General features: G+C 33.0%; 1 protein-coding gene across 3 annotated transcripts in view; it reads left to right on the top strand.

Moving 5' to 3' along the window:
* LOC115886372 (disheveled-associated activator of morphogenesis 1) overlaps positions 1-27,884 on the top strand; it is a 138,690-nt gene that overhangs the window by 52,112 nt on the left and 58,694 nt on the right. For all 3 annotated transcript variants that reach the window (XM_030905474.1, XM_030905477.1, XM_030905476.1), the window contains exon 2: positions 9,629-9,751. In XM_030905474.1, the coding sequence (XP_030761334.1) occupies positions 9,629-9,751 (123 nt within the window). The remainder of the gene's footprint in view (positions 1-9,628; positions 9,752-27,884) is intronic.

Here is a 27,884-nt window from a genome sequence, read left to right on the forward strand (position 1 = left end):
ATCGGATACTTTTTCTTTATGGTGGGCAAATTGAGCAGAAAATGTAAATATTTTTCTAGAAAATTGCAATTTTCATTGTAAACTTATAAACGGTATTCCAATAAGACGTTTCGGATGTTGATAACGAATAAAATAAAAGTTTCCTAACATACCTAAAAGTTATTTATGCCAGTGTGTAGCTGGATAGTGTACAATTATATGTGGAACACAATATCTACAAAATGGCTACAAGAACTTCTCGGGCAACACACAATTATTTTGTTGAAATTTTCCATTACTGCTGAACACATTTCTGGAGTTATGTCACAAATTATTCGCCTAATTTTTTCTTTCGACTGTTGAATGGTTTGCGGATTGTTTCCGCAACCTTTGCTTTTCATATAGCTCCACAAAAAACAATCTAGCGACGTCAAGTCATCAAGAAGATGAAAACGAACAAGCTGTTGCAGTAAACGGTGTAATCTAACCAAACCAAACTATATCGAACTATGATTGGTGTTTTTTATAGGATCAAATAATGGACATGGATATACCGGGTGTTGCATAGTCGAGCGGGATATAGGAAATCCCATGTAAATTTTAATGGGGTCAATTATTTACTTCCCTAATTATTTTAGAGAATAATTCTGTTTATGTTTATTGAAGAGCACTAAAACCCACATTAAAAAGAATAACTTTAGATATTTTTGATAAGCCCGTTTACGAGTTATCGCCGATTTCTTTTTAAATATTTCTCCTTTCTTATAGCCCTGTATTTACTTATGAACACCAGTCAAGGTAAAAGATAACTGTCAAATGAAGTTGTCATTTCAGAAATTTATCTATTTAGTGCTTTATTATTATTATCAAAAACTCATACCTACATCGAAAATATTAGCCATGAATTACCGAAGAAAAAGTATTGATGATTAAATGGTATTATCAAGGAAATAGTTATCAAAAGGTGTCGGACATGTTTGCTGCTCTGTATCCGAATAGACCGATACCTAGAAAATCTACAATCGCAATTAATATCCAGAGATTTGAAATTAAAGGTACCCTAATAAATAACTGCAGATGTGAAGCAAGGCAGGAACAAAGAGAAGATGTAAGAAATGATACCGACTTGAAAGTTTTATTGTGCGTGGAAGAGAACGATGGAAAGATCAGCACAAGGAAACTTGAGGATAGATCACACTACAGCGTTTCGAATTTTGAAACGACATAAATACTATTCCTTCAAATATGAAAAGCACGAAGAGCTACGAGATGGGGACGAAATACGGCGGCAGGCGTTTTGTTTTGGTATGATGGAAAGAACAAACACGGATAGGGAATTTTAAAAAAAAACATATGTTTCACTGACGAATGCACGTTTACCTTAAATAATGAACCCAATGTTCAAAATTATCGATATTGGAACAAAGAAAACCAATACGGGTTTGTCGAAACAAGGACGCAATATCCACAGAAAGTAAATGTTTGGGCAGGGATATTCGGACACAATATTATCGGGCCATTATTTCTTACGCGAAATTTAAATGCAGAATATTATTTGGAACTACTCGAAAATCATATTTTACCTGCTTTACATGATGCCGCTAGGGAAAATCAGGAAGTTTGGTACCAAATGGATGGCTGCTCGGCACATAGTGCCCTGGCTGTTCGGGAATATTTAGACAATAGTTTTAACGGAAACGTTATTGGCCTAAATCATACAGGAAATTGGCCAGCAAGGTCTTCTGATATTTCGCCAAATGATTTCTTTCTCTGGGCCATTTAAAAACAGGATATACAAGGATAAAAAATACCCAAATCTAGACGAGTTAAAAAATGCTATTTCTGCCGAATGCAATAGAATTTCAGTTTACCAACTATAGCGAATGTAAGAAGAGAATTTTATGATCGTCTGTACGTTTTATGTAATAGTACCTAAATTAATAAGTTATTGAATATTGTAATAATACTATAATTAACCTTTTAATTGATTACTTTATTTTACTTTAATTCATATTAATTTGTATTTATAAATATATCTTTAAGATTTCCGATGTAGGAATGAGTTTTCAATAATAATAAAGCACTAAATAGGTAAATTTCTGAAATGACAACTTCATTTGACAGTTATCTTTTACCTTGAGTGATGCTCATAAGTAAATACAGGGCCATAAGAAAGGAGAAATATTTAAAAAGAAATCGTAGACGAGCTAATCAAAAATATCTAAAGTTATTCTTTTGAATGTGGGTTTTAGTGCTCTTCAATAAACCTAAATAGAATTATTCTCTAAAATAATTAGGGAAGTCAATAATTGACCCCATTAAAATTTACATGGGATTTCCTATGTCCCGTCCGACGATGCAACACCCGGTAGAGAATATTATGTTGTTCCAACTAGATGGTGCAACATGTCATAGAGCAGGTGAAACATTGAATTTATTGAGTGCACAGTTTGGAGGGAGGCTTTATCTCCAGGAATGGAGACGTAAATTTGCCACCAAGGTCATGCGACTTGATGCTGCTAGATTATTTTTTGTGGGGCTATGTGAAAAGCAAAATTTACGAAAACAATCCGCAAACCATTTCACCAGTAATGGAACATTGCAACAAAAAATGGTCTGCTGCCAGAGAAACCACGACTTCTCTGGCTGGAAGAATATGGTGTTTCATTCTGCCCAGCTTAGTACTGCCATAAATAACTTGTAGGTATATTATGAAACTTTAATTTTATTTGTTATCAAGATTCGAAACATCTTATTGGAATATTCTTTAGATATATTTAATGAGATCGCTCTTGGTGTATTATATTGGCTTCTTTCCTGATCTTTAGAATACATTCACCAGCTCCAGTTCTATCATTTTCAAAAAGTTTAATTACTACTGGGGAGACCGAATCTGGCATATGGCTTTTTGCCAATGAATTATGATGGTTTAATTCTGATGATAAAGAATGTACTTTGTTGAATGCCTTCTTCTTATTGGCAGAATTTTTTCGTGGCTTTGTCTCTTAATCCAATTGACTTAAAATGTCTATTGAACTTGAAAAAATACTGTGCTCGATACTGTGTTAGTAGACCACTAAAATTTTGATAGTCTTTCGGTCTTTGCTCTTCAGGTCTATCGCAAATTTTGGCGAGTGTTCTATTATGAACTGTTATATACTAAGCCTGATTTTGTCATGGTGAATTTTAGATTTCTTGTTTATTCATTCTTTGCATAGCCACTCTTGTTTCAGTGGTATAGAATATAATGACACTGTAGTATTTGTGGAATAAAAGTCACAAGAGGTGCGAATCTCTTAGATTAATAATATATTATATGTTAATTACCATTGAAAAAAGTATTTCTTTTAGCACTTACGTCATCATTAACAATATTTTAATCAAGTAATAATATAATACATACTAATTTAATTGAAACCTTGGCTTTACTAGTCAATTAAGCGTTGTACCTAAATTATCTATACAATTAGACGATAGAGGTGTTACCCGAATAGTGACATTCGATAACAATATTTTGGTTAATTACTGATTAAATTAGATAATTACACAGGCCGACAAAAAAAAATTTTTTCGATGTAACACAAAGCTCAATAGGATATTGTGGTAGAATGAACCTATCTAATCACGAAAGTGGCAAAAAAAAAGTCGTAACACGTAAGGTTTTTTGTTACATTAATAAAACATCATTCAATATTACAATATTCAATATATTAAGATAGCTATTCAAAACATGATTTAAGAACTTCTTAAGCCTATATACCGATTATATTTTATAGTTTACACTCCTCAAACATTACTTATACCTAAAAAGTACAAAAACAATCGAAACGAGATCAAAACATAAACAAAAACTTTTACTTTTTCCTTTTATGAGGGACCGCGTCTTCTCTCTTCAAAAACCAACAGTAATCACCCATCATGGCTGGATCCCATCGTCCTTGATAACGAATTTCCATTGTCCTTATGTCTTGATGGAATCTCTCACCTTGCTCATCACTGACAGCACCCATATTTTCAGGGAAAAATGACAAATGAGAATGGAGAAAGTGAATTTTTAAAGACATTCGGGCACCAAGCGATTTATAAGCATCTAAAAGCTCATTAACCAATTGTTCGTAGTTCGCATCCTTATTGTTTCCCAAAATCCCCTCACTACACTAACAAATGAGGTCCATGCTCTGAGTTCCTGCCTGGTAAGCGTGTCTGTGAAATTTGTGTCGTCCAACAATTTCCTGATTTGTGGTCCAATAAAAATACCCTCTTTCAATTTGGCATCACTCAACTGGGGAAAGACTTGCCTTAGGTATTTAAATCCATCACCTTCTTTATTCATAGCTTTCACGAAGTTTTTCATGAGGCCAAGTTTGATATGAAGAGGAGGCAGGAGGACGTCTTTGGGGTCTACAAGAGGGATATACTTGACATTTTGGGAACCCGGTTGAAATTCACTTCTTTCTGGCCAAATTTTCTGTACATAATGATGATTTACTGCACGACTGTCCCACAAACAAAGAAAACAGCAATATTTTGTAAATCCTCCCTGAAGTCCCACTAAAATTCCTATAACTTTCAAGTCCCCACATATCTGCCATTTATACCTGTTGTAGTTGATTCTATCTAAAAGCATGCGCATATTTTCATAAGTTTCCTTCATTGTCACTGAATGGGCAACTGGTATAGAGGGTTTTAAATTTCCGTTATGCAATAACACAGCTTTTAGGCTATATTTCGACGAATCTATGAATAAGCGCCACTCACAGGGGAGAATGTTCTATAGAAAGTTCCTGCATTAAGCCATCGATATCAGTACATGCACACAACGAATCCTCCATACTGTAGAATGCAGAGAACGGAGCATTTCTTTTTCTAAAAGTGGTGATTTTTGTTTCATTGGCTAACAGATTCCATTCCTTAAGCCGGGATCCAAGAAGTTCTGACTGCTGCTTTGATAACCCCAAGTCACGCACTAAGTCATTCAACTCGCTTTGAACAATCAAATGTGGCTTGTCGGAACCGCCCTCTGGGGTAAAGGTAGGATCAGTACACTGGTCTCCAGAGCTGTTTGATTCAATATCTTCCTTATCTTCCAAAACAATACCTTGCCAGTCTAAGGGCGCGATCGGCACTGGGAGATCTGCACCATGAAGAACAGGTCGTATGGCAGACGGCAAATTGGGATACTCGATCTTGTGCTTTTTGTTTTTTGAAAAACCTTCCAGTTTTCGTCAGGCAAAAATAGCAATCGTCAAAATGGTTAGTTGGTTCTCGCCATACCATTGGAACCGCAAATGGCATTTTTTCCTCTTCCTTTCATCCACTGCACAAGCGACACGCTACAAGTAACGCAGCACACATGAGGAGCCAACTGCTTGTCTTGATCTCCAACCAAAACTCCAAAATACTTGAAGTAGGCTTTCTTCACATTTTTAGAAAATGGTCTGGCTTGTGATTGCACCATAAATTCTCCACAAATGTAACAAAATCGATCAGGAGACACTTTACAACTGCGGCGCGTTTGACTTGACATTTTCGTACTATTTATCTACACGCATAGAACAACTCACGTCGAAAATCAACTGAAAACTGAACTCTCTTATGTTTTCACAATATATTATAGTGCACAAAATGCGTCCCTTTCAATCATCCCATCATAAAATTTACCTGTATGTAAACGAATCTACCTAGACTTAATACCTGACATCTATAAAATTGACTACCTGCAAAAAAGAGGCGTAATTAGGCAACTGAAAAGTGGTACGTGTAGGAGCTTCAGGAGTATTTTTTCTGTTATTAGAAGCATATTTTTATGAAGAAATTCTGCAACTGACTCGTGTTACAAAAATCATGTCGGCCTGTGTTAGTTATGGTGATGTGGGACCAGAGTATAGGCCAAGGGTATTCAAATTAATTTAGTAATAGTAATAGATTTTCTTTAATATATATTTGTTTTATTAAAAATGTTTTTTTTTAAGTTAAGGTTTAAAATATGTTTTGAAAGTATTAAATAATAATTATATTCTCTCTCATTTAATCATTGAACTCTTTTGTTTGAGTTGAGATTGTATAATAATATTAAATCCAAGGATTTAATTACATAATAATCCTTTGTAAATGAATAAAACAGGTTACATAGGTATACAGCAACATAGATATTTTTGCGAAAAAAAAATTTTTGAAAATTTTCAATTTTTTGAAAAAAAAAACATAATATCTTCATAATATGGCAATATAGATATTAGATTAAATTTACAAAAAAGAAAACTCCGAAAGGATTCAGTGGTTCTCAAAATTTAACTGAAAAATGTATTTTTTTTTAATTTTCAGAGTAAAATATCTCAGTTCTTTTGAACTTATTTAAAAAACGGTAAAGAGATGATATGTTTCCTTTATCGATATCTACCAGCCTTGAAAATATTTGGAGTCATTTAAGACTCACCCTGTATACAAAAGCCAGAAAATTGTGGGAACTATTAAAATATTTATAATAGTATTTTTGCTTATATAGTTTTTATTAAGTTTCGTTTATATTTCAAGTTCATTATTTTAAACTGATAACTTTGTATGTATATCTGAAGTACCGTATGATCGAAAAAAAACGGTGTCAGCAATGGCTATGAAATGAAGATCGCTGTCATTTTATATGTAAAATTAGATGGGGATGTCATTGGTGTTCATTTTTAAGCCAACTGGACGCCGTTTTTTTTTTTCGATTATTACTACAGTATTACAATTAATTATTCTATTTTTTATTTTCAACAATCAGAAACCTCTACTAATATACAACTATCCGACAACAAACACAATATTTTGGTGAAATTATATGTTTATATACATAGAAACTTAATCAATATAAACTAATCAGACAGAACATGTCAATATACATACTACTAGGGTTCAGAACCGGGAAATCCTGGTACCGAAAGAACCGGAAATTCCCGGTTCTTTCGGTACTTTCGGGACTCGGTAAAAATAATTAAAAACATATTTTTTGTTACGTGCGAAAGACTTTTGTTACTTTCTAGCGGTTGAAATCAAACTCTTCTAAATAAGTGGTGATCTCTTACTGTTCTTACTTCAGAAGTTATTTTGAAGTTTCTATGTTTATTACTTTATTAGCAATTACTGAAGTTTAAATATGTTATTTTATTATTTAGTATAATATTGCTGAATGTATTAGTTACATTTTTTTGTGTTATGTTTTATAGACATTTGCATCTTTAATTGAAAATGTTAAGTTTTTTTTCAAATTTAGTTAAGTTTGTTGATATAATTTAAGCTATGTATTTTCTTTTTTTTTATCGCTTGTGTTCATTATTTGTGTTTATGTTTACTTTCTTATGATTTAATAATTTGATATTATTTTCATTTGAAGCTCAATTTTTATCGGTTTTTCTTTTGAGAATCATCCCTTGCTTGCTAATTAACGACCTCCACAATCATTGAACGAAAATATTTTAGTACGGTTCCAGAATCTCTAATTAATACTACCAATCAGGGTTCAGATCTTTTTGGCCATTACAGCAGAACCAGGCCTCGGTAACAATAATTAAAAAATTATTTTTTTTATACGTTAGAAAGTTCTTTGATACTTTCTAGCGTACCTTCTTACCTATACTTTTTTCTTTACTTGTGTTAGTGTTTGTGTTCATGTTAATTTTTTCATGACTGATTGCTTAATAATTTGATATTATTTTAATTAAAAATCTCAATTTTTTAACCATTTTACTTTGAAAAGCCATCCCCTACTTTCTGATTGATGAACTGCACCACCATTGAACAAAAATTAGTCAGTACCGAAAAAAACGAGAAATCGCGGTTTCAAAAAACAGATCCGGTTCCGGAAACCCTAATACATACCTATAATACCTATGCATTTGATTTATTCTGGCCACTTTTACAAATATTTGGTACAAGCAACCCAAGTAGCATCTATCTGACTTCGAACTAAATCTGACCTGAAGCGACGTCAGACTTGTGCAAATTTAGGTCGGGTGCTGGTGATACGACCTGTGACGTCGCTTTCCTATTAAAAGCGACGTCGTTGGATCCGAGTCGGTAAATCCAACGATCTGTCGACGTACAAAATAACAACGTACCATTTTTATTAATTTCTCAACGTCGTTCCCACGTTGGCTTGCACGACATACATATACTTGAACTAGCCCGACGTCTACCCGTTGTCCGAATAGGATACGTCTCACTGATAATCCCTAAAGTAACGTCCAATTATATTTTGTTGTATTTTATGTTCATATTTATAACCTAATTTACGTATCTCTATTTACGTCCGTAAATACAACCCATTAAGTAGCATTTGCGACCTAATAGACATCATGAACATAACCTAATAAAAAGTTTTTGTAAACAAACTTATGCCTAAAAAAACACTAAAAAGGCATTTAGAGATTCATCTACATTTTTCAGAAAGAGGTCGAGGCTTTTGCAAAATAATAGTAGTAGTAGTGATGTCTTGCCTCCACTCATAAATGATTTTTATCCGGAAGAGATGCTGCATTACACTGGTGCATCTTAATTTCATTTTTTAGCTTAGGAAACCAGCAGACCCCATCCTCCTCCCACATGTGAGGTTAGGCTTAAAAAAGTGGCTGCCCATTTTTTTAAGGAGAAAACAAAAACTAAAATATACTTGCACAAATCCACAAATCACTGATACGCAAAGTGAGGTTACGTGGCGTACGTTGGAATTATATACGTCATAATACGATTGCGGGTCGTCCGGTTTGATGACTTCGGTCGTGTGAGACGACTAATGTTGGAGACCCGGTCGGAATTGGTATATTGGTAGTTCATATTAAGTCGGACACAGAAATCCGCCATTCTTAACACGTATCCGATTGTCAGCCATTTTAAAATGGTTTTTTGTTTTTAAAATGTATATTCACATTCCGATTTCTAGTAGAATAATATTGATAAGGTTGAATTTGGGGGGAACCACAGTACAGTTTTATGATTAAACCAGCTAGAAAATTAAAAAAAATATTTTGCGAGTAACTTTTTTATAGATATTTTTATTTCATAATTCTTTCATTTCATTTCTACCTAATTTTGAAGGCGCTCGTTGTTTTCCGGAGTATTTTAATCAGATATATCAAAAAAGTGACTTCCGTTGAAAAAACTGAAGTCTGGATTAATGATTCAGAATTATTATAATATGAAATTAAATAGGCACTTATAGTTATATTCGAGGAGTGATTATGAATCCATTTGTAATTAGGTAGTTTGGTTATGTTTTTATGTATTCTTTGTAGCGAATATGAAACCAAACGTAACGTAAGTGCTTAGCCACGAATTTTAAGTAACTAAAATCCAACGTAATATGACGTTGGTAATTGGTAGAATTACATTCCCTATTAGGTCAGATACCGACGTCGAGGCGACCCGAATCTGTATTCCCCATTTAGGTGCAAATAAGGGTCGTCAGACGGGCGAACCGACGTTGGTACCCGACGTCGGGTTTATTGAACGCGACGTATACCCGACGTTAGATAACATCCAAATGCTACTTAGGAAATTTTTCGAATTCTGATCTAATGAAACTGATGCGTTTTAAGAAATATTTAATTGCTTTTATTTTTATGTCCTATTTGTTCTATTTGTATCTATATTAAGTTCTATTTGTTCTTTCCAGGGTCTGCCGAAGTGTACGATCAAGCTTCCTGCCTGGAACGACATAACCTCCGCGCTGCCTCGGCTCCATATTCCAGCCATGCCGGCCGTGCACTCCAAGCGCGGCTGGTGCGGCTGTTTACAGGTAAATCCACAATAATTCATACTATTCCACCTACGCATAAGCCCAAAAATTATTGCTATCGATAAATATAGCATCTTTGTATTTTTAGAATTAAATATTCGGTATTAAGGTATGGTTCACATGTTTTTTGCAAAAACTTTGACAAAATAAAAAGTAAGATAAGAAATATTTATTTATATTTGATAATAACGATTGTATGGGGGTTAAACCAAATTAAAATTTGACTCGAAAAGTTATACAGAGTGAGACAAAATTAATATGGAACATTGGTCACTTGTAAAAGCAAGTTACTCCTTTATTTTAAATGGAACACCCAGTATATTATTCCGGTGTTCAATGGGGAATTCAGATATCTTCAAAATATTATTAAGGTTGCCTACCTCTCAGACAAAGATTCTCATAGATATTTTAATAGTTATGATTTTGCGTCAGTAGATCTTTATTACTTGAAAAAATCTAGTGCGGCTGTAATAATATACCTTTTGTTAATTTGACAAAATTTAAAGGATCTAGAGTAAAATACTCAACAGTAATAAAAAATACACGTTTAAAAAAATATTTTAATTATTATAGAATTAAAACTAGATATAAACCTATAATTATGTGACAAAAATTAGCTACGTGAAATCAAATGCTCAAAATGCTTCCTTTCCTGGTAACTGCATAAAATGATTCTCTTTTTAAAAGATCCTTTTATTTTAAAAGGCATATGTGGAGTGTGGAGTTCTACTTCGAAAAGCAGCTACAATTATTTCTCTCATGTTGTCGACAATAATTAATCAAGTTTTGTAAACACTGTCTTTAACATATCCCGATAAAAAACCCAGACTAAATAAAATCAGGAGCATTAAGTAGTCTATTAATTGGTGAATGCACACTGCATTCACCAACTAATAGAATCATATGAATTCTCTCTGATGTAGGATAAGTTTCCATATTCGGCAAATTTCTGAGATTTTTTTCTTTTATAACTGACACAAAATGATATCTAGTTGTAAAAGTTAAAGACTAATTAGACAGCTATGTTGAAGGAACGTCAGACATATCACAGCCACCTAGATTTTATCAAATAGTAAAGATCTACTGACACTAAATCGTAAAAATGAAAATATCTAGGAAAACCTTTATTTGAGGGGTGACAACCTTAATAGTATTTTGAAGAGACATTAATTCCCCATTGAATATCGAAATAATATACTCATAAAATAAAAGAGTAACTTGCTTTTAGAGGTGACCAATGTTCAATATTAATTTTGTCTCACCCTGTATCAGTTTTAAATAATGTTAAAATGTGTGACATACTCAGCTAATCTCGAAGAATTTTAAAAACCATCAGAAACAAATTAGTCTAATGCTCTATTTATATTCAAATAATCCTTTTACAGAAGTCAAGCGTCTGTAAAATTAAATATTAATAATATGGTCGGCCAAGGTAGTAATTACATCGTTAATTCTAATCAAACAAGATCCCCGAGGCGGATTCAAGTATCCACAGACAAATTCCATCGAGATTTTTTCACGCCCATATTTCAGTGACTGAAGTATTTTTATTAGAATGCAAAGTGTTATTGCCAAACCTTAATATTTGTCAGTGGCGGCTGATTATAGGGGGATAAAATTTCGTTTAGCTGAAATCAGTTTAAAAAAATTTGTTTTATGTATTTTCATTTGGAAGCGTTTCTAAACACAAATTTGCACAATTTTTTCTGCAGAAATGTGCGCCATGTTCATTTCCTCGACTTTAGAATAACCGCCATTTTGTTTAAATATATAATAAAAGTTACATGAAAACTTCTTTAAAACATTACAGTTGGAGGTTTGGAACCTTTCATCTTTCAACAGCAAAATAAAGTAGGTATGAAAAATATGCAAGTGCGCTTAATGATACTAAAACTACAAAGAAAAAAAAATTTCACTATTTACATTTTCATTTCAGTTAAATAAAGCATTGAAATTGTGATTTAGGTGATTGTGAATTAATCTATTTCTATTTTCACTATCTATTATTTTTTGTGCCAACAATAAAAAAATTACGTTCTGCCGTCACTGGTTTCTGGTTGTCGAAACAAGAACATTAAAAGAAAAAGAAACGAGAACAATAAAATCGAACAAATTAGCTTTTAATATAGAATTAAAGACAATATATTTTTCTGCATTCTTTTTCGATGACTAATTGGAGAAATTTCATCGGTACGTACTATAAATGTGTACGTGCCCTAAAGGTGTTCTTATTCGTTCTTTTGTGGCCAATTTTATTGATGTTTTTCTTGTGCGGTTTCTTTACAGTGTGGTTCATAAGTTTGCTTGAACAGGATGATTTCTCATTTATTTAATTGGTTTAATTATGTTCCATATCAAGACTGATAACTAGCAATCTAATAAGTAGTTTTGGCTTTTGCAGCAAGACCAAGAATGAAAATAGTCAATACATGTCATTATTGACAAAAATAGATAAGTTAAGTAGATAGTTATTTAACTGTAATGATAAATTGGGGAACTTTTTTTTTAATTAATCATAAAGCTGGGACCCCATTAGCCAACACCCGACGCGATGCCACGCTATCCCACGTGTTGCGAAGTGGGAATGGGTGTACCCATTAGGTAACACGTGTTAACACGCCTGAAATTTTTATTAGAGTTAAAAAAGTTATCGGTAGGGTTACGAAAATACTAGAAGTATCAATACCCATACCGATATTAGATTATAATCATAGACTTAAAATAAAATATAGACTGAGCATCTCATTCATAAATAGCTGGAACATGCGGTCAGACACTGTCTTGTTATTGTTGTGTTATTGTTTTAGGTTATAACGAGTGCGACACGAGCGATAGATAGGTTGTCTCTGTCGTAACGGTCGTTCCCTGACGACTCTGCCGAGAAACACAACACTGTCTTTCGTTTCTCAAGTACACCTGAACTCTCCGTATCATAGCCGGGTAATTTTTTATTTTAATGAAGCTATAATTAAATTAAAAATATATCGTATTTAAACTTTTTATATTTTATTAAGATTTAAGACAGGTTTTTAAATAAAAGTTTAGAAAAAGCAATTTAAAGTCCAAAAAGGATAAAAATAATAAAATACACGTTATAGAAGAAATTTTATAATCGAAATTAGGTAATTTTGAAATTAATAATAAATTATAATTTTAGTCAAACATTTACAACCCCTAATATTAATCAAAACAGGATCTATTCCACAGATATAATAGAATCGGCGACAGGGAGAGAAAAAAAAATATGATTTTTGTAATTTTTTTTTTTTGGTTAAGTGACGTCTTATTATGTAAATTAGAGAAAACATAAATCTGTTCCATTAAAGCAAGGAAGGTGATAGGAAGTGGATAAAATGAAAACTACATTTATTTAACTCGGTACTGTCTTTATTATACCAGGTGCGTCTCAAAAGTGGCTCATCCCATAATTTTTTATATTTTCAAATAAAAAAACAAGATTTAGTATGTTAGTATATGAAATAAATTAGGATTGATTGACACATTCAATTGTTTTTGGTCACTTCCTGTTTCACCGGAAATGACTATAACTTTTAATTTTTAAACGGCACCCTCGGTATATTTCTACTTTATTCGATAGAAAATGACACTCTGAATAGAATGACATATCATATGTCAACTTTTGACATTTTCGCATATGGTTTAATTGTAATTGTAACACGCGGTTCATAACGACAATTTGACTCGAAATACCAAGTGTGTGGTATCAATATATTCATAAAAAAATGCTTTTTCCAAATATGCTAATGAGTCACCCTTGTTCCATTTGAAAAAAATTGACATATGTATGATTAAAAATACGATTTGTACATCTTTTAACCGGCCTAGACAAGACACGAAACCTATTAGACGATCAAAACTATTTTTCCAAGGCTCCTTGATTAAAACTTAGTGGATTGAAAAAAACTTGATTGAAATTTAAAATAGGATATGTTTTTAAGCGACAATGTCAAAAGTTGACATATGATATGTCATTCTATTCAGAGTGTCATTTTTTATCGAATAAAGTAGCAATATACCGAGGGTGCCTTTAAAAATCAAAAGATGTAATCATTTCTGGTGAAACAGGAAGTGACTGAAAACAATTGAATACGTCAATCAATCCTAATTTATGTCATATACCTACTAACATACAAATCTGTTTTTTATCTGAAAAAATAAAAAGTTTTAGGTTTGAGCCACTTTTGAGACGACCCGGTATATTAAAAATATTGTTTCATAATGTAATATCATTTTAAAATTCTTGTATGTTATTTTAGATTCTGAAGATAATTTTAGAATAAACCGGAATATATTTTTATAAAAAACATTATTAATTATTAACAGGGTTATAATTATGATTTTGTTACAATGTAAGTAAGTAAATAATGTAATGTAAAAGAAAAAATTCAGATTTTACATTTTACTAAAATATTATCTAAATAAGCGCCTTTCTACAACAACGCCACTGACTGCCAATGGGTAAATTGAGAGTTGCCTACCGGTCAAAAGTCGTTTCAAGACTTAAATGGATTATTTAAGTCAAATATCTTGCAAATTTGGCACTGGCGAACCATATTTTATAGTTTTTGAACAGAAAAAGTCAATAAAATAAACACTTAAGGACTACAAGCTAAGAAAATGCGTTAATACAGCCGGGGAGATAGCGGCAACAATAAATGAATGAATAGGCTCCCTCGCCTCTAATCGGTGTTGTCATATTGTAAAGAACTTATCCTTATTAAACAGTATCCGACTTATAATTTAGTAGTATAAGGACTATTTAATACATCTATGGAATATTAAAACCTACTTTATTAAACTGTAGTATTAATATCTCAATATATATGTATAACAAGAAAAAAAATATTGATAATATTAAAGACGTGACAACATAGGCTGGATGAGGAAGGCTCGGTCGACTGTACCCAGAAGTAAACATGTGTACAAAAAAGGTTGTTTGTCCGCGTTGAGATGTAAATAGTGTAGTCTATATTTTATTTTAAGTCTATGATTATAATCATAATACCAGTACACCAATATATTCAGAATCGAATATCGATATTATTAAACCAATCTTTTGGGGATAAATCTTTTGTTGCCGATTTTTTCTGGATCTATCTTGTTATACCGATGTTGAATCGATTCAAAATATCGATTTATTTTATTTTTGGGGCATCCCTACATAAACTACAAAAGTAGATAGCTGCGGGACTAGAGAGGCAAGCGGGGAACAACACGCCGTAACACACGTCGCGTCGGTGAGATCTGGGACCGAGGAATCAACCATCACACGTGTCATAGCGTGTTATAGCGTCGGATGGCGTCGCGTGTTGCCTAGTGTGCTCGCAATACATGTAATTAAATGGAAAAACATACGCACTGATGCTCGTAGCGATTTTTACCAAGAGAACTTTTTTACGTAATAACCATCGTAAATGTATATTTTTTAGTCAGTAGTTTTATACAGGGTGGTCCAAACTGTATTCCGGAAAATTCGGCAGCATATTCTGCAGTTAAAAATAAGAAAAAAAGTTCGTATAAATGTGTGTTCTAAAATTTTTAGTTTCGTAGATACAAGGTGTAGAAGTTTCATTTTTATTTCGATTTTTTCCAGATAATTTCTGAAGTAACGTCAATATTTGGATGAAAATTGGTGTCTAGGAGTATTTTGACATGAGAAATTTGACTTTAATGTCAATATGACTCCTATCTGTCGGGGGCGCCACTTACATATGTTTTAACTGTTTTGAAGAGTTTTAATTTATGTCAATGATGACAAGTTTTGATAATTTTGTCTCGTGTTTCAAATGTCTCGAGAACCGTGACTCGTAACGATTTTTACTAAGAGACCTTTTTTACGTAAAAAACGTCGTAAATGTATATTTTTTACTCAGTAGTTTACGTAAGTTTTAAGTTAAGCAGTTTAAGTACAGACGTTTAAGCAGTTTTAAGTACAGACTTTGCAAACCAGTTAAAAACTATGTAGGTGGCGCCCTCTACAAGTAGGAGTCATATTGGCATCAAAATCAAATTGCTCATGTCAAAAAAGATACAAATTTTCACCTAAATATCGTTCTTAGTATCCAAGGGTGGTTCATTAGCATATTTGGAAAAAGCATTTTTTACGAATAATTTGGTACCACATCCGTGGTATTTCGAATCAAATTGTCTTTATGAACCGCATGTTACAATTTCAAATAAACCTTAGCGAAAATTTTAAAAGTTGACATATGATATTATGTCATTCTATTCATAGTGTCATTTTCTATCGAATAAGGTAAAACTATAGCGAGGGTGCCATTTAAAAAAAACAAAAATTGTAGTCATTTCCGGTGAAACAGGAAGTGGCCAAAAACAATAATTGAACATTTCAATCAATCCTAATTTATGTCATATACTAACATATCAAATCTCGTTTTTTCATCTGAAAAAATAAAAAAGTTATAGGGGTCAGCCACTTTCGAGACGCACCCGGTATATGTATGTGTGTTATTATAACATCACGTCGAATCAAGTGAATTACTTTTTATAGGCCCGCTTTTAATTATAGTAAAAGTGAAAATAGCTTGGCGGTTGTTAAACTTGTTCGGAGGGAAAAATTGGCATTTCTTTTTATGTCCTATTCCGTTACGGTTACTTGCTTCACATCTTATTACACACTAACCGAGCAATTCATTGTTTTATGTTTATCGCTGCTTTTTAACCTTAACATTCACTGTGTAGATTTCGTCTCAGTTAGATTTATTATGTATCAATTAAATTCCGTATTAATTTATTATTGAAAATGGTATTGAAAAGTAATTTAATGAAGTATTCTAATTTAAATTTCTCATTTTTATACCATACTATGTACCTAGTATGATTTTGTACCATATGTACCAATACAGAGTGTCTAACCAAGGGGGTCATTCGAAATTCAGATTAATTAACTACTATAGGTACTCATTATACTCTTGCTTTGGTGAGATATCCACTCTAAATATATACAGTTCATACGAAATAAACTTTTAGTCGCGTGATTAAGCTTGGCCGACGCAGCGTTTCCCACTTTTATGTATTTTCTTTTAATCAAAATGTTTTAGGAAACAATAATAATTTAATTATAAATATATAAACATTTATTATTTACATCAACAAAACTCACCTTCTTAACAGCACGTAAAGGAACATAAAAGGCCTAGTAATTGCCTCTTTACCGTTAAAATATTCTATTAAAGTTGAGATGAGTTTTTTACGGCTATTAAGTTATCTTGTTCATTTCGCAACTAAAAGAGGTGCTAAAATGAACAATATTCGACTGTACGGCCTGCTGGTAAACATTGTCAGGAAATAAATGCGGCAACTTGGCATTTTTTACAGCAGAGCTAACCACCTGAATCTCCAGCGGGAAATTTAAATTCTCGTTAGTCAGCCCGGCGCCGGCGCGCGGCGCGGCGCGAAATATGTCCATGGTTAGCAACAATGAATTCAAAGATTGCGCCCTAGATTATGTAACTTTATTTTTAAATTTAACCGTATAAACTTACGACAGAGAAAAATCACAGATTTTTCTTGATTTAAGTAAGAACATTCTTCGGATTGTCACGGGGTTACCAAGAGGACACTGTCTCCTCAACGAACACCTCAGTAGATTAAATCTAAGAAACAACGACGAATGCAGATTCTATGGGGAAAATGGGGAAACACTAGAACTGAGTGCGCCGAGACGACAACCGTTCGTGTTATTAACTTTGGTACGGCTGATGTCGAAGATGAAGAGCTGGGCTTTGTGGAGCCGTCTCAGATCCTGGGTTTTATCAAAGCCCTGAGACTGTATGATGAGTTATAACTCATTGTAACTCAATAAAGGAGAACAAACAATAGATCTCTGAGGTTGTGGTGATCCCCCCCCCTACTAAACTTACTACATTCTAAGCATAAATTACGAGCCCTAACAACTAAATGTTCGGACAAACAAAAATTTATTAAAAACTTTTATTTTCAATAACTGAATTATTTACATTTAAGAAATACATTAAAAATATATTAAAATAGTTTAGTTTCTACAAACATTAAAATAAATTGTAGGCCAATAAATAAACAAAAAGATTGCACAGTATCGCGACAACTTAATATTCGGACATTTAAAAAATAACTATTCTAATATGGCGTTACATCGGCATGAACTTTTGCAACTGCAAGCCTGTTTTGCATTGTTTTTATTAATGATTGACATACGCCAGAATAAACATTTTGCCATAATTCACTTAATATCATCGTCAAATGGGCAACGGTTTCTTGGGATCGTAGCACAAATTTTGTTTTGTTTTATGCCACATGTCTCGATAACATTAAGGTCCGGACTATGCGAAGGCCATGAGGGAACTTTGATGTACATGTCCCTAAACCATTTTTAGTAGTTTTAGCTGTATGGTATGCCCCGCCATCCTGTTGAAATATAAAATTATTGTCCTGGTCTTTACCAGAACAATTGGTTACAAGGACCTTTGTCCTTCCCACTTAACACAAGAATCAATTATGCCTTCTACCACCTCTTACTTTTCTGGGCCCCTATTTTGGACATAAACTTTCAAATCATAATGCCTTTAGGAAATTTCACAGTCCTTTTGAGGCAATCTTTATCAAATAGACACTCTAGCGGTGTTCGATTATATTATTATATCGATATTAAGGTGTGGCTCATGTGCACATGTAATCCGTGCACTTGTCATTTGCGATTGGATTTATTAGCGTTGGATTGGAAAATAATTAAATTTTTTACCTTAATGTCATTTTTATAGTTTGTGACATCAGAAGTTCCAATCCGACGCTGATAATTCTAATCGCAAACTGCAGGTTCAAGGATTACATCTGCACGCATGCATGATCTTTATGAAAGATGGACAGTGGAATTTCCTAAAGATATTATGCTTTTAGAGTTTATGTCCGCAATGGGTCTAGGAAGGTATGAGGTGGTAAAAAGGCACAACTAATGTGTCAAAATAACAAGAAATTTTGAAAAACAGTTTTGTGCCAAGTGCGAGAGACCTTTACAAGGATATGAATTTTATATTTCAACAGGATGACGGGGCATGGCATACGGCTTAAACTACTAAAAAATGGTTTAGGGACATGCACATCAAGGTCCCCTCATGGTCTTCGTACAGTCCGGACCTTAATGTTATCGAGATATGTAGCATAAAACAAAACAAAAATTGGTGCCACGATCCCCAAGAAACCGTTGCCCATTTGACGATAATATTACGTAAATTATGGCAAAATTTTTACTCTGGCGTATGTCAATCATTAATAAAAACAATGCCAAAGAGGCTTGCAGTGGTTGAAAAAGTACATGCCGATGTAACGCCATATTAGAACAGTTTTTTTTTAAAGTGTCCGAACATTTAGTTGTCACGATATTGTGCAATATTTTTGTTTATTTATTGGCCTACAGTTTATTTTAATGTTTATAGAAACTAAACTATTTAAATACTCATTAGAAATGTTAGATTTTAATATATTTTTAATGTATTTCTTAAATGTAAATAATTCAGCTAATAAAAATAAAAGTATTTAATAAATTTTTGTTTGTCCGAACATTTAGTTGTTAGGGCTCGTATATAGTTCTTTTCCAAAAAGTATTCTGTTCGATGGTCGTTGAAAATTACTGCTCACAATAATATTTCTATGTCTATGTCTAACTGCCATGTTATTTCTATTTGGTGATATTATAACAACAACAACAAACAACGCTTTATTGTGCAAAAAGCCAAAACAGCTTCATCGACAAAGCACTAAAAAAACAAACAAAAGCACAAAATAAATATACAAACAACAAAACAAAAAAAATTAAGTCACTAAAATTACAAATAGAACATACATGGACAATTGCAGAACAGTTAAGAGATATAAAATACTAAATACTTGACCTTTGACCAGTATGTCAGATGATCAAAATTTTAAAATTCAAAATTGTTCATAATTAAACTTCAACAAAAAGTCGTTTACCGCATATAGGGCTCTCTCCAGTAAGTATGATTTCAGAGCTTTGCGAAATGCGGGAAAAAATGAAAGCGACTTCATATTCAAAGGCAGATGATTGTACATTTTTTTGGCATTGTACACTATTAACTAATTTAATTAACTAATTTAATTAACCAAACCAAACCTTTACCTAGTTCTGAGCGCGGGGTTGGCAAATAAAGATCGTGCTCCGCATTCCTAAGTGGATAGTTATGAGATGGCCTTTCGGGAATAGCAGATATGTGCTGGCGGATTAAGCAAACGGATTCAAAAATGAATAAAGAAGGAAGAGTCAGTGTTTTGAAATTTTCAAAGAAATTCTGACAGTGAGTTCTACTGTTCAGTCCCAATAAATATCGAACTGCTCTATTTTGAAGTCTGAAAATACGATTATAGCAACAATGCATATAAAACTTACATTAACGGTTATAACCGAAGCTACTGCATAATACACATTATTATTCAAACAATTCATTGGTTATCGATCGTTCCATCGTTGTTCTGATTTTTCTCTAAATCCCAGAATAAGCGATCTAATTTAGATAGATCGATGGCAGCTTGTCAGACTATAGTGCTAGTGTTGTAAATATAAGGATTATCTCAAAATCCTATATTGTCTGAATTTAATTAAAATGATATCCGTATTAATATCCGAATATCATGATTAACTTTACGTATCCTTAATGAGATTGTTATACTTTACTAGCAATATTGGCTATGTAGGCTTATCGAGTTTGCCAGGTTTAATATGGAAAATAACATCAGCGTAAATCATGACTTTAGCCCATATAGAATTTTATTATTCTGGGCAAAATAAAACATTAATTCACGACAATACAATAATAGTTATTTACAGTACAAGTGTGTTTATGAACATGATTACAACAACGAGTGTGAACGATTAGATTCTAATTGTGAACGATTAGGTTCTAATCACAAGAGTGTGTTGCAATCATGTTTAAACGCACGTGTCATGTACAACGTTTTATCTACAACCGAAAAATAAGAAAGTGCTGTTTTAATTTTGTTTATTAGTCGCCCAACTTTAACAATATTATAATCAAAAAAAATGTGACAAATGTCATACAACTATGACATTTGTCACATTTTTTTTATTATAATTGTGGGGAATTGTTACCTACTTCAGATTATAGTTACAAACGTTGTTTATCAAGTAGAGAGTTTTTTTTCCTGAAAAGACAGTTTGCCCTGTCAAGTAAACGCGAGCACTTATTGCATAGAAAAATCATTTTAAAAATTACGATGAGCGATTCCGAAAGTAGTGAAACTTCTTACTTTAAATTGAAGGATTTGAAGGACACGTTTGAAAAAGTGTAGTTTGAAATGTTGAAAAAGCAATAAATTAAAATTAATAAATAATTTGATTCACTTTCCAAAAATTTGTATTAAAATGACCGTCTATCCACCTGTCTGTCCGTCAGTCTGAGGACTATATTTGGGTACCTCTATCCACGTGCCGAGTTGGTTCCAATCTACCCATAATCAAGAAAAGTCCTGATAATTTCATCCATTTAGAGGCAACGGTTTGAAACGTCCAGGGCGTCATCCTGTAACCGTCTCTAACTATGCCGAAATCGACCCACATTTTTCTTTAATATCAAATCCTTCCTTAGTCCCATCTTGATGAAGATGTAAATGAAACGTCGTATCCAACTTTGCAGGATGGGAGCGTATGCATCTTCGCCCACACAACCTACCCACCTAATTTGGTCGTGATCGGACGACATCAAATTTTGACTTTGACTTTTGACTTTCCGATTTTTTGTGTCAAATTTGTGACAGTGACACGTATGTAAATATCTTTCTTTTTTAGATACAGGGTGGTAAAATTTTGTAAAAAAAACTTTTTTTTATAATAACTCCGATGTTATTAAAGATATCATCAAAGCGGAAAAAGAGCGTCACATCTCAAAAATGTGCATTTTTGAGATTTATTTCTGTACCAACTAAAAATAATTCAAATTTTATTCTGGAAAAGTGTTATAAACGTAGTGCCCATAGAGATCACTAGAGTATGCTGTGATAAAATGTCACTTCTTAGTTTAATGCATACTTTAGTTGGTACTCTAGAGTTGTATCCTGGACGCCTGCGCGTTGTGAGAAAGAGTATCACATTTTAAAATAAACCACAGGTGAATTATATTAAAGACGGTTTAGTGTATGTGGACTGAGAAAGAGTGTCACATCTGAAAATAAAACTGGTTTTTATAGTTTAAAAGAACATTATTACGGAATTAAGCTATTTTTATAATAGTTCGTTTTATTGTTGCATCGCAAAAAAAAAATTAGCAAATGAACAATACAGCCATATCTCAAATGGGGGGACAAAAAAATATATATAGGGGGAATAGATGGGAATTTTTTTTTTATGTTAGCAGCAAGGCAGAATAAAAAGGTACCTCTTAGTTTAGTTTGGTGGCATGGCAAAAATGCTAAGTGATAATATTATGACAATTATCATTTCAGTCAATGTTAAATTGGCTCTCCTGAAAATTGTGGGTTTTGAGATGTGACGATCTGCTTTCGCTTTGACGATATGTTTATCAAATTTGATACCCGTCTTCTTTGCATAAAAATGAACTATTTCATGCACAAAAAGACTTTTTGTTTTCCATCCAGCCGATGCAGAAACGATAGATTTCCACACAATAGTTACCGCATCAGATTTTTAGCGATTTGACCTGGAAGTGACGTACCATTTTTTTCTTCAAAATATTCGATATAAAACCCGTATGGACAGATTTGGATGAAACTAACAAACTAATTTATACATCTAAAAGGGCATTTTAATGCATAGACTAAGTGTATCAAGTTTCATAAATATATTATAACAGCAGAGTTATTACAAAAAAAAAGTTTTTTTTTTAAATTTTACCCACTCTGTATTACCAAAAGTTAAGATGTTTAGGACATACATTTATATGATTTTTTTCTTCGTAGAATATGTCCAAAAATCACTTCCTTAAATATTAGCATGTCATTAAGGAACACCCTGTATATTATCGGTAAGGTATTATTTGCCTAAATAGTTTATCATTATATCCTTGGAAGTTCAGATATTTATTTCAGCTATTCTCTACAAATTTAAAATATTTATTGATGGTTAATTATAAATTAACTCTTTATATATGCTACTTAAAGCATAGAGATTATCAGTTGCTAGAAAAACAAAGTAAAAGTGGCAATTATATCGAGAGAAAGTGCCACAGCACTATCAGATAAAGTATTTAACGATATACCTTTAGATAAGAGTTTTTAAAAAACGAAGTAGGTAAATGAATTAATTATTATTACCTATGCATGCGAAACCTGGACACTGGACAAAACGGACATCAAAAGGAAACTACAGGTCCCACAACGCTCAATGGAACGAAATATGCTTGGAACAACCAAAAAGACCGTAAAAGAATACAGTGGATATGAAAAAAGCACCCGGGTAATAGATGTTATCCGCAGAGTCAATTTCCTCAAATGGCATTGGGCAGGACACCTGGCAAGAAGAATGGATAACAGATGGACCACAAAAATTACAGCATGGTAGCTACTCACGTGGAATTAGGAGACCTAGAAGAAGACCGAACTTGAGATGGGACCATGATATTAGGAAATTAGCAGGGATAACTTGGACTCTTAAGCATAGCCAATAATAGACAACAATCGACCCAACTACAAAGAGACTATTTAAATATGTGAGGGAAGCTACACCATAATTGGAAATTGTTGAATAAGCGGCAAATGATGATGATGATGAGACGTATTTAAAAAAAAATTAGTTTCATTTTGTATTTATGATATAATGATTATTTTCGATTATTTTCCAATATTATTGTCATTGTATAAATCTACAATAATAGTTGAGGTTAGAAGATGAGCGATATTTTTTACAAAGATAAGTTGAGCTCAGGTTGTACGGATATAAACAATCTGACGAAAAATTTATAAAATATGGAAGAGATATTTTCATGTATTAGATGTAGATATTTATATGTATTCTTTATATTTCTTCTGTCTAAATAAAAAAGTATTACAATATTTCCGTTTACATTTTCCTAATAGTAGAAAATACTTATTTACATTGCTAAATACCTAAAAGCTGTATACAAATTTAGCCCAATAAAATATTAACGACTTTGTATTTTCATATTTTCAGCGAAAGTATCTAAAATGCAAATTGCTCTTAGTTATTGGGTGTTTTGACAAAGTATGCGGTCTTTTAATATTTATACAGCCATCACAGGAGGTGCAGATGTCTGAAAAAGTGGAAAAACTTAAAATATATATAGTTCCGAAATAGCCACAAAATTTATGACCATGATAATAGTGGCTATTTTCTAATAATAAATATTTACATGTATTAAGAAACTATTTCAAATGAGATGTTAATAAATGTAGTTTAGTTTGTATTTGATTTGGGTAATATTACAAGCCCCAACAACAGTTATAATTTTGAGTTAAACTAGTAATGCCTGTGGTTGGTCAGTTTTTGTAGGTCGAGTATGTTATTAGCGATAAAAGACCGTATATCGTCAGCGTAACCGGATATTGTTAATACACACTCCATTAACCTTGATTCGCATTTCCATGCCCTCCTGAGCCTATTGGAAAATGCTTGGAAAAGCTTCGGAAAAGAAATTGAATGGGTGTGGAGACAGCACGCATCCCTGTCGCACACCAAATACTCTATTATTATTTTTTGAATACATTGTTGATAGTTTTCCTGTCTTGTCAGGTTTTTGTAAATTTTGGCGAGTGTTCTATGGACTGGCCTATTGAATTTTTCTACCATTCTACTGATTGGTTGGTCACCAACTGTTTTGTGGCCTTTTGTAAAGAGTTCTGATTGTCCATTTTATCTATCTTAGTTGTTATATCTTATGATTCTCCTTCCAGGGGACCACAGCAGCAGCTAACGGAACATTTTTAGTGGACATTATAAAGAATTCATATTATTTTATTTTATTTTTTTAGTAAAATACTTCTGTTATTTTGGCCTTATTTGAAAAATGATAAAGAGAAAATATGAGATTTTATCGAGATCTACCACCCCTTAATATACTTGCATTTCTTTCTGAGACACCCTGTATAGGAATTTTTTGGAGAGATGAATCCACCACATAGGTATAGACATTTTTTATAAATAATATATTTTTTTATTTTAGTTACCGTGAAAATATCGTTCACAATGATAAAATCTATCTGGTAAAGTTTGGGCTATTAAGAGTCTATTACATTGTACTGTTCGGGTCGCCCTCAGAGACGGATAAAGGATGATTCATGGTACACCGGGCCGTACCCGAGCCGGGCACGTTCCGTAAAGTAGACACCGAGCCACGTCCGGGCCTTCAATATATGCTACACCGAGTGGACAACTAGTGGTCGAGAACTATCGATAGCCTATCGAAAACTATCAATATTATATTTGTGACCATCGATAGTTTTCGATAATTATGTCTTTATTACTATTTACCAGTTTCAATAAAGTAAAGACATTCAGGTTTAATTTTTTTTATCACAACCAATCGGTTCTTTAACATAGGCTGAAAATAAATAAGAATCTTCTTTTAAACGAGTTTTCGGAGCAGTTAGTCAATCCAAAATATGTCATTATTGTCAAAATTATCAAATGTCGTGTCAACACTGTCAACGTTAACTGTCAACAGTGTCAACTTTAACGTCAAATGTCAACTTCAAGCTTACGGCCAACTGATTTTTGGATCTAATCTGGCATTTTTGCTTTACATTTTGCAATTTAATTTATGTGATAAACAATAATAAACATAAATCAAAATATAAAAAAAACGTATGTGATTTGTGATGTGTTCATTCCATTGGCAGGCGGTGATTTAATATAAAAATGTTATTTAAAGAGTCTGGGTTAGTTTTTTACGTCAATGATCTCTCACAAAACATAATTTATTTAAAAAATAACCTAAAAACTGGTAAACTCACTAATTATTATGACTATCGAACACTATCGATAATAATCATGGTCAAAGGACCGACTATCGATAATTATCGATGGTGGGGACTATCGATAGTTCTCGACCACTATGGACAACGGAGATCATGTCCGTTCCGATTATATTCTAGAAAACAGTGTTGCCGCAGTGGTACATTTGTACCAAATTTGATACTTTTAATTCTATTTGGTACAGTGGTACTACATTTTCAAATTCAGGATGATTTGGTACAATAATGATTTCCCACGCGCACCGAAAATGAATAGATATTTAATAATTATTGTCGTTGATATTGCATTAAACGCGCTTACCGATACCATTCGGAGACAATCCGCATTAATTAACGACGTATTATAAACGTTGTAATGTCTATAGCGTTGCCTATATTAAATAACCCGAAGAAAAAACTTGAAAATTTACTGTTTCTAACATGCTTCTATATTTGCGTTTTTTTTAATAAAATTTAAGTTTTCCAAGTATTGTGTGTAGTATTAGAATTACTTAGATTTCTTCAACCTATACATACTTATAATTGGGTTTTCTGAATTTCTATTTCATGTTTTTCGTCTCGATTTGTGTCTTTCTCCAGGAAGTTTTTTTATGTAGAAATTTATGAAGAAATTCACAACGACCAAACCGGTTAAAGTCATTTGCAGATGTATTTTGTTGTGCTTTAAAAAATTGTACCAAAGTGGTACATTTTTAGTTTATAATGTGGTACGCGCTAAAAGTTGGGTGCGGCAACACTGCTAGAAAACAGTCGCTATAGGCCCGTAGCCGAACGAAGTATTTAGCCGCGGCGGCTCATTTATGTTTGCCGCAACGGGGCCGGACCGTAGTGGATTTGAGGAAAAATGTACACCGACATTTCTTGGACGGGGCACGGACGGGTTCCGGCGAAGCTCGGACCGTGCTCGGCTTAGCATTAATGTATAAGTATAAATAACATTTGACAATGTTTGGCCGTGCCTTCACCGCCGCACGGCCCCGGCCCGTCACGGTGTACCGTGAATCATCCTTAAAGCGGGTGTGTGGCCGAAGGAAATATATTTCAGAAATCTGCCTAAGGCTTAGCCCGATCCTGTCGTGTTAAGCCACACCCGAAATTCTAAACACACGTGCTTTGATTAAGGCTTAATTAAGGTTTGCAGAGCTTCAGAATTTGCCATAAAATAGCGAGCAATTTGTTACAAAACCATATAAATTATATTATCACTGTAATGACAAAACTTCAATATATTTCCGCATTGGAACGGAATTTCAAATTTTTTCTTTATTTTCGAGAAAATTTAGTCCAAACATTAGAAATATTTTGTTGATGTTTGACCATCATAATCTTAAAAATAATCTTTTTTTATAAAAATATGTTACAATACGGATATAGTATGATTCTTTATCTTTAATTTTCTTCTTCACTTGTGTAAAAATATCTAGCCAGTTTTACATAAAACGTTAAATGCCGAACGCTTATTTTACTACTTTTTCCCATTAGTGAAATTGACTCTTAATATTTACCTATTAAGTGGTGTCTCATCGTAATTTTTTGTTTCCCATTTTAATAATACGGTGATTTTTTTGTAATTTTATTGCTTTCTAAAAAATCAGCGTATTGTTGTAAACATCAAAACACATTCTTGTAGGAAATTAAACGATCTTTAAAAAAGGTCTGATATGATTTTTCATTTAATCGACGAAAATTATTGAAGGTGTAGCAGATTTAGTTAATAAAAATATTTATTATTTAAAAAGTTATGTTGTCCCTTGCGTACGGCATATTTTCATCAATAGAGCAGTCACAACCAAATTACCTTAAAACTAAAAGTATAAAGGTACGCCCACACCGACCAGAGCCGCACGCGCCTCATCGACCGAAGAAAAATATTGTTTGTGCTTTTTCTATGAAGGTGCGCACACTTGCCAGAGCCACACGAATCGCATCGACGAAAATGCGGCCAGCATTGCTGGGCCAGAATGATTTTCGGTAAATGCGGCTAGTGCTGCTGACGTCACGCGCAATTCCTTCCACTCTACATAGCGTAGGTAGCCGAAGAGGAGATTATAAATTCAATATGCTAAGAAAGCTCGCAAATTTTTCATGGCTCATATTGAAATTGGCAAATACGGCTGTAGTAGGGGCAAAAAGAAACAAA

The sequence above is a fragment of the Sitophilus oryzae genome, unplaced genomic scaffold, assembly GCF_002938485.1.
Source record: "Sitophilus oryzae breed Bouriz unplaced genomic scaffold, Soryzae_2.0 scaffold_484_pilon_pilon, whole genome shotgun sequence".
NCBI lineage: Eukaryota > Metazoa > Arthropoda > Insecta > Coleoptera > Curculionidae > Sitophilus > Sitophilus oryzae.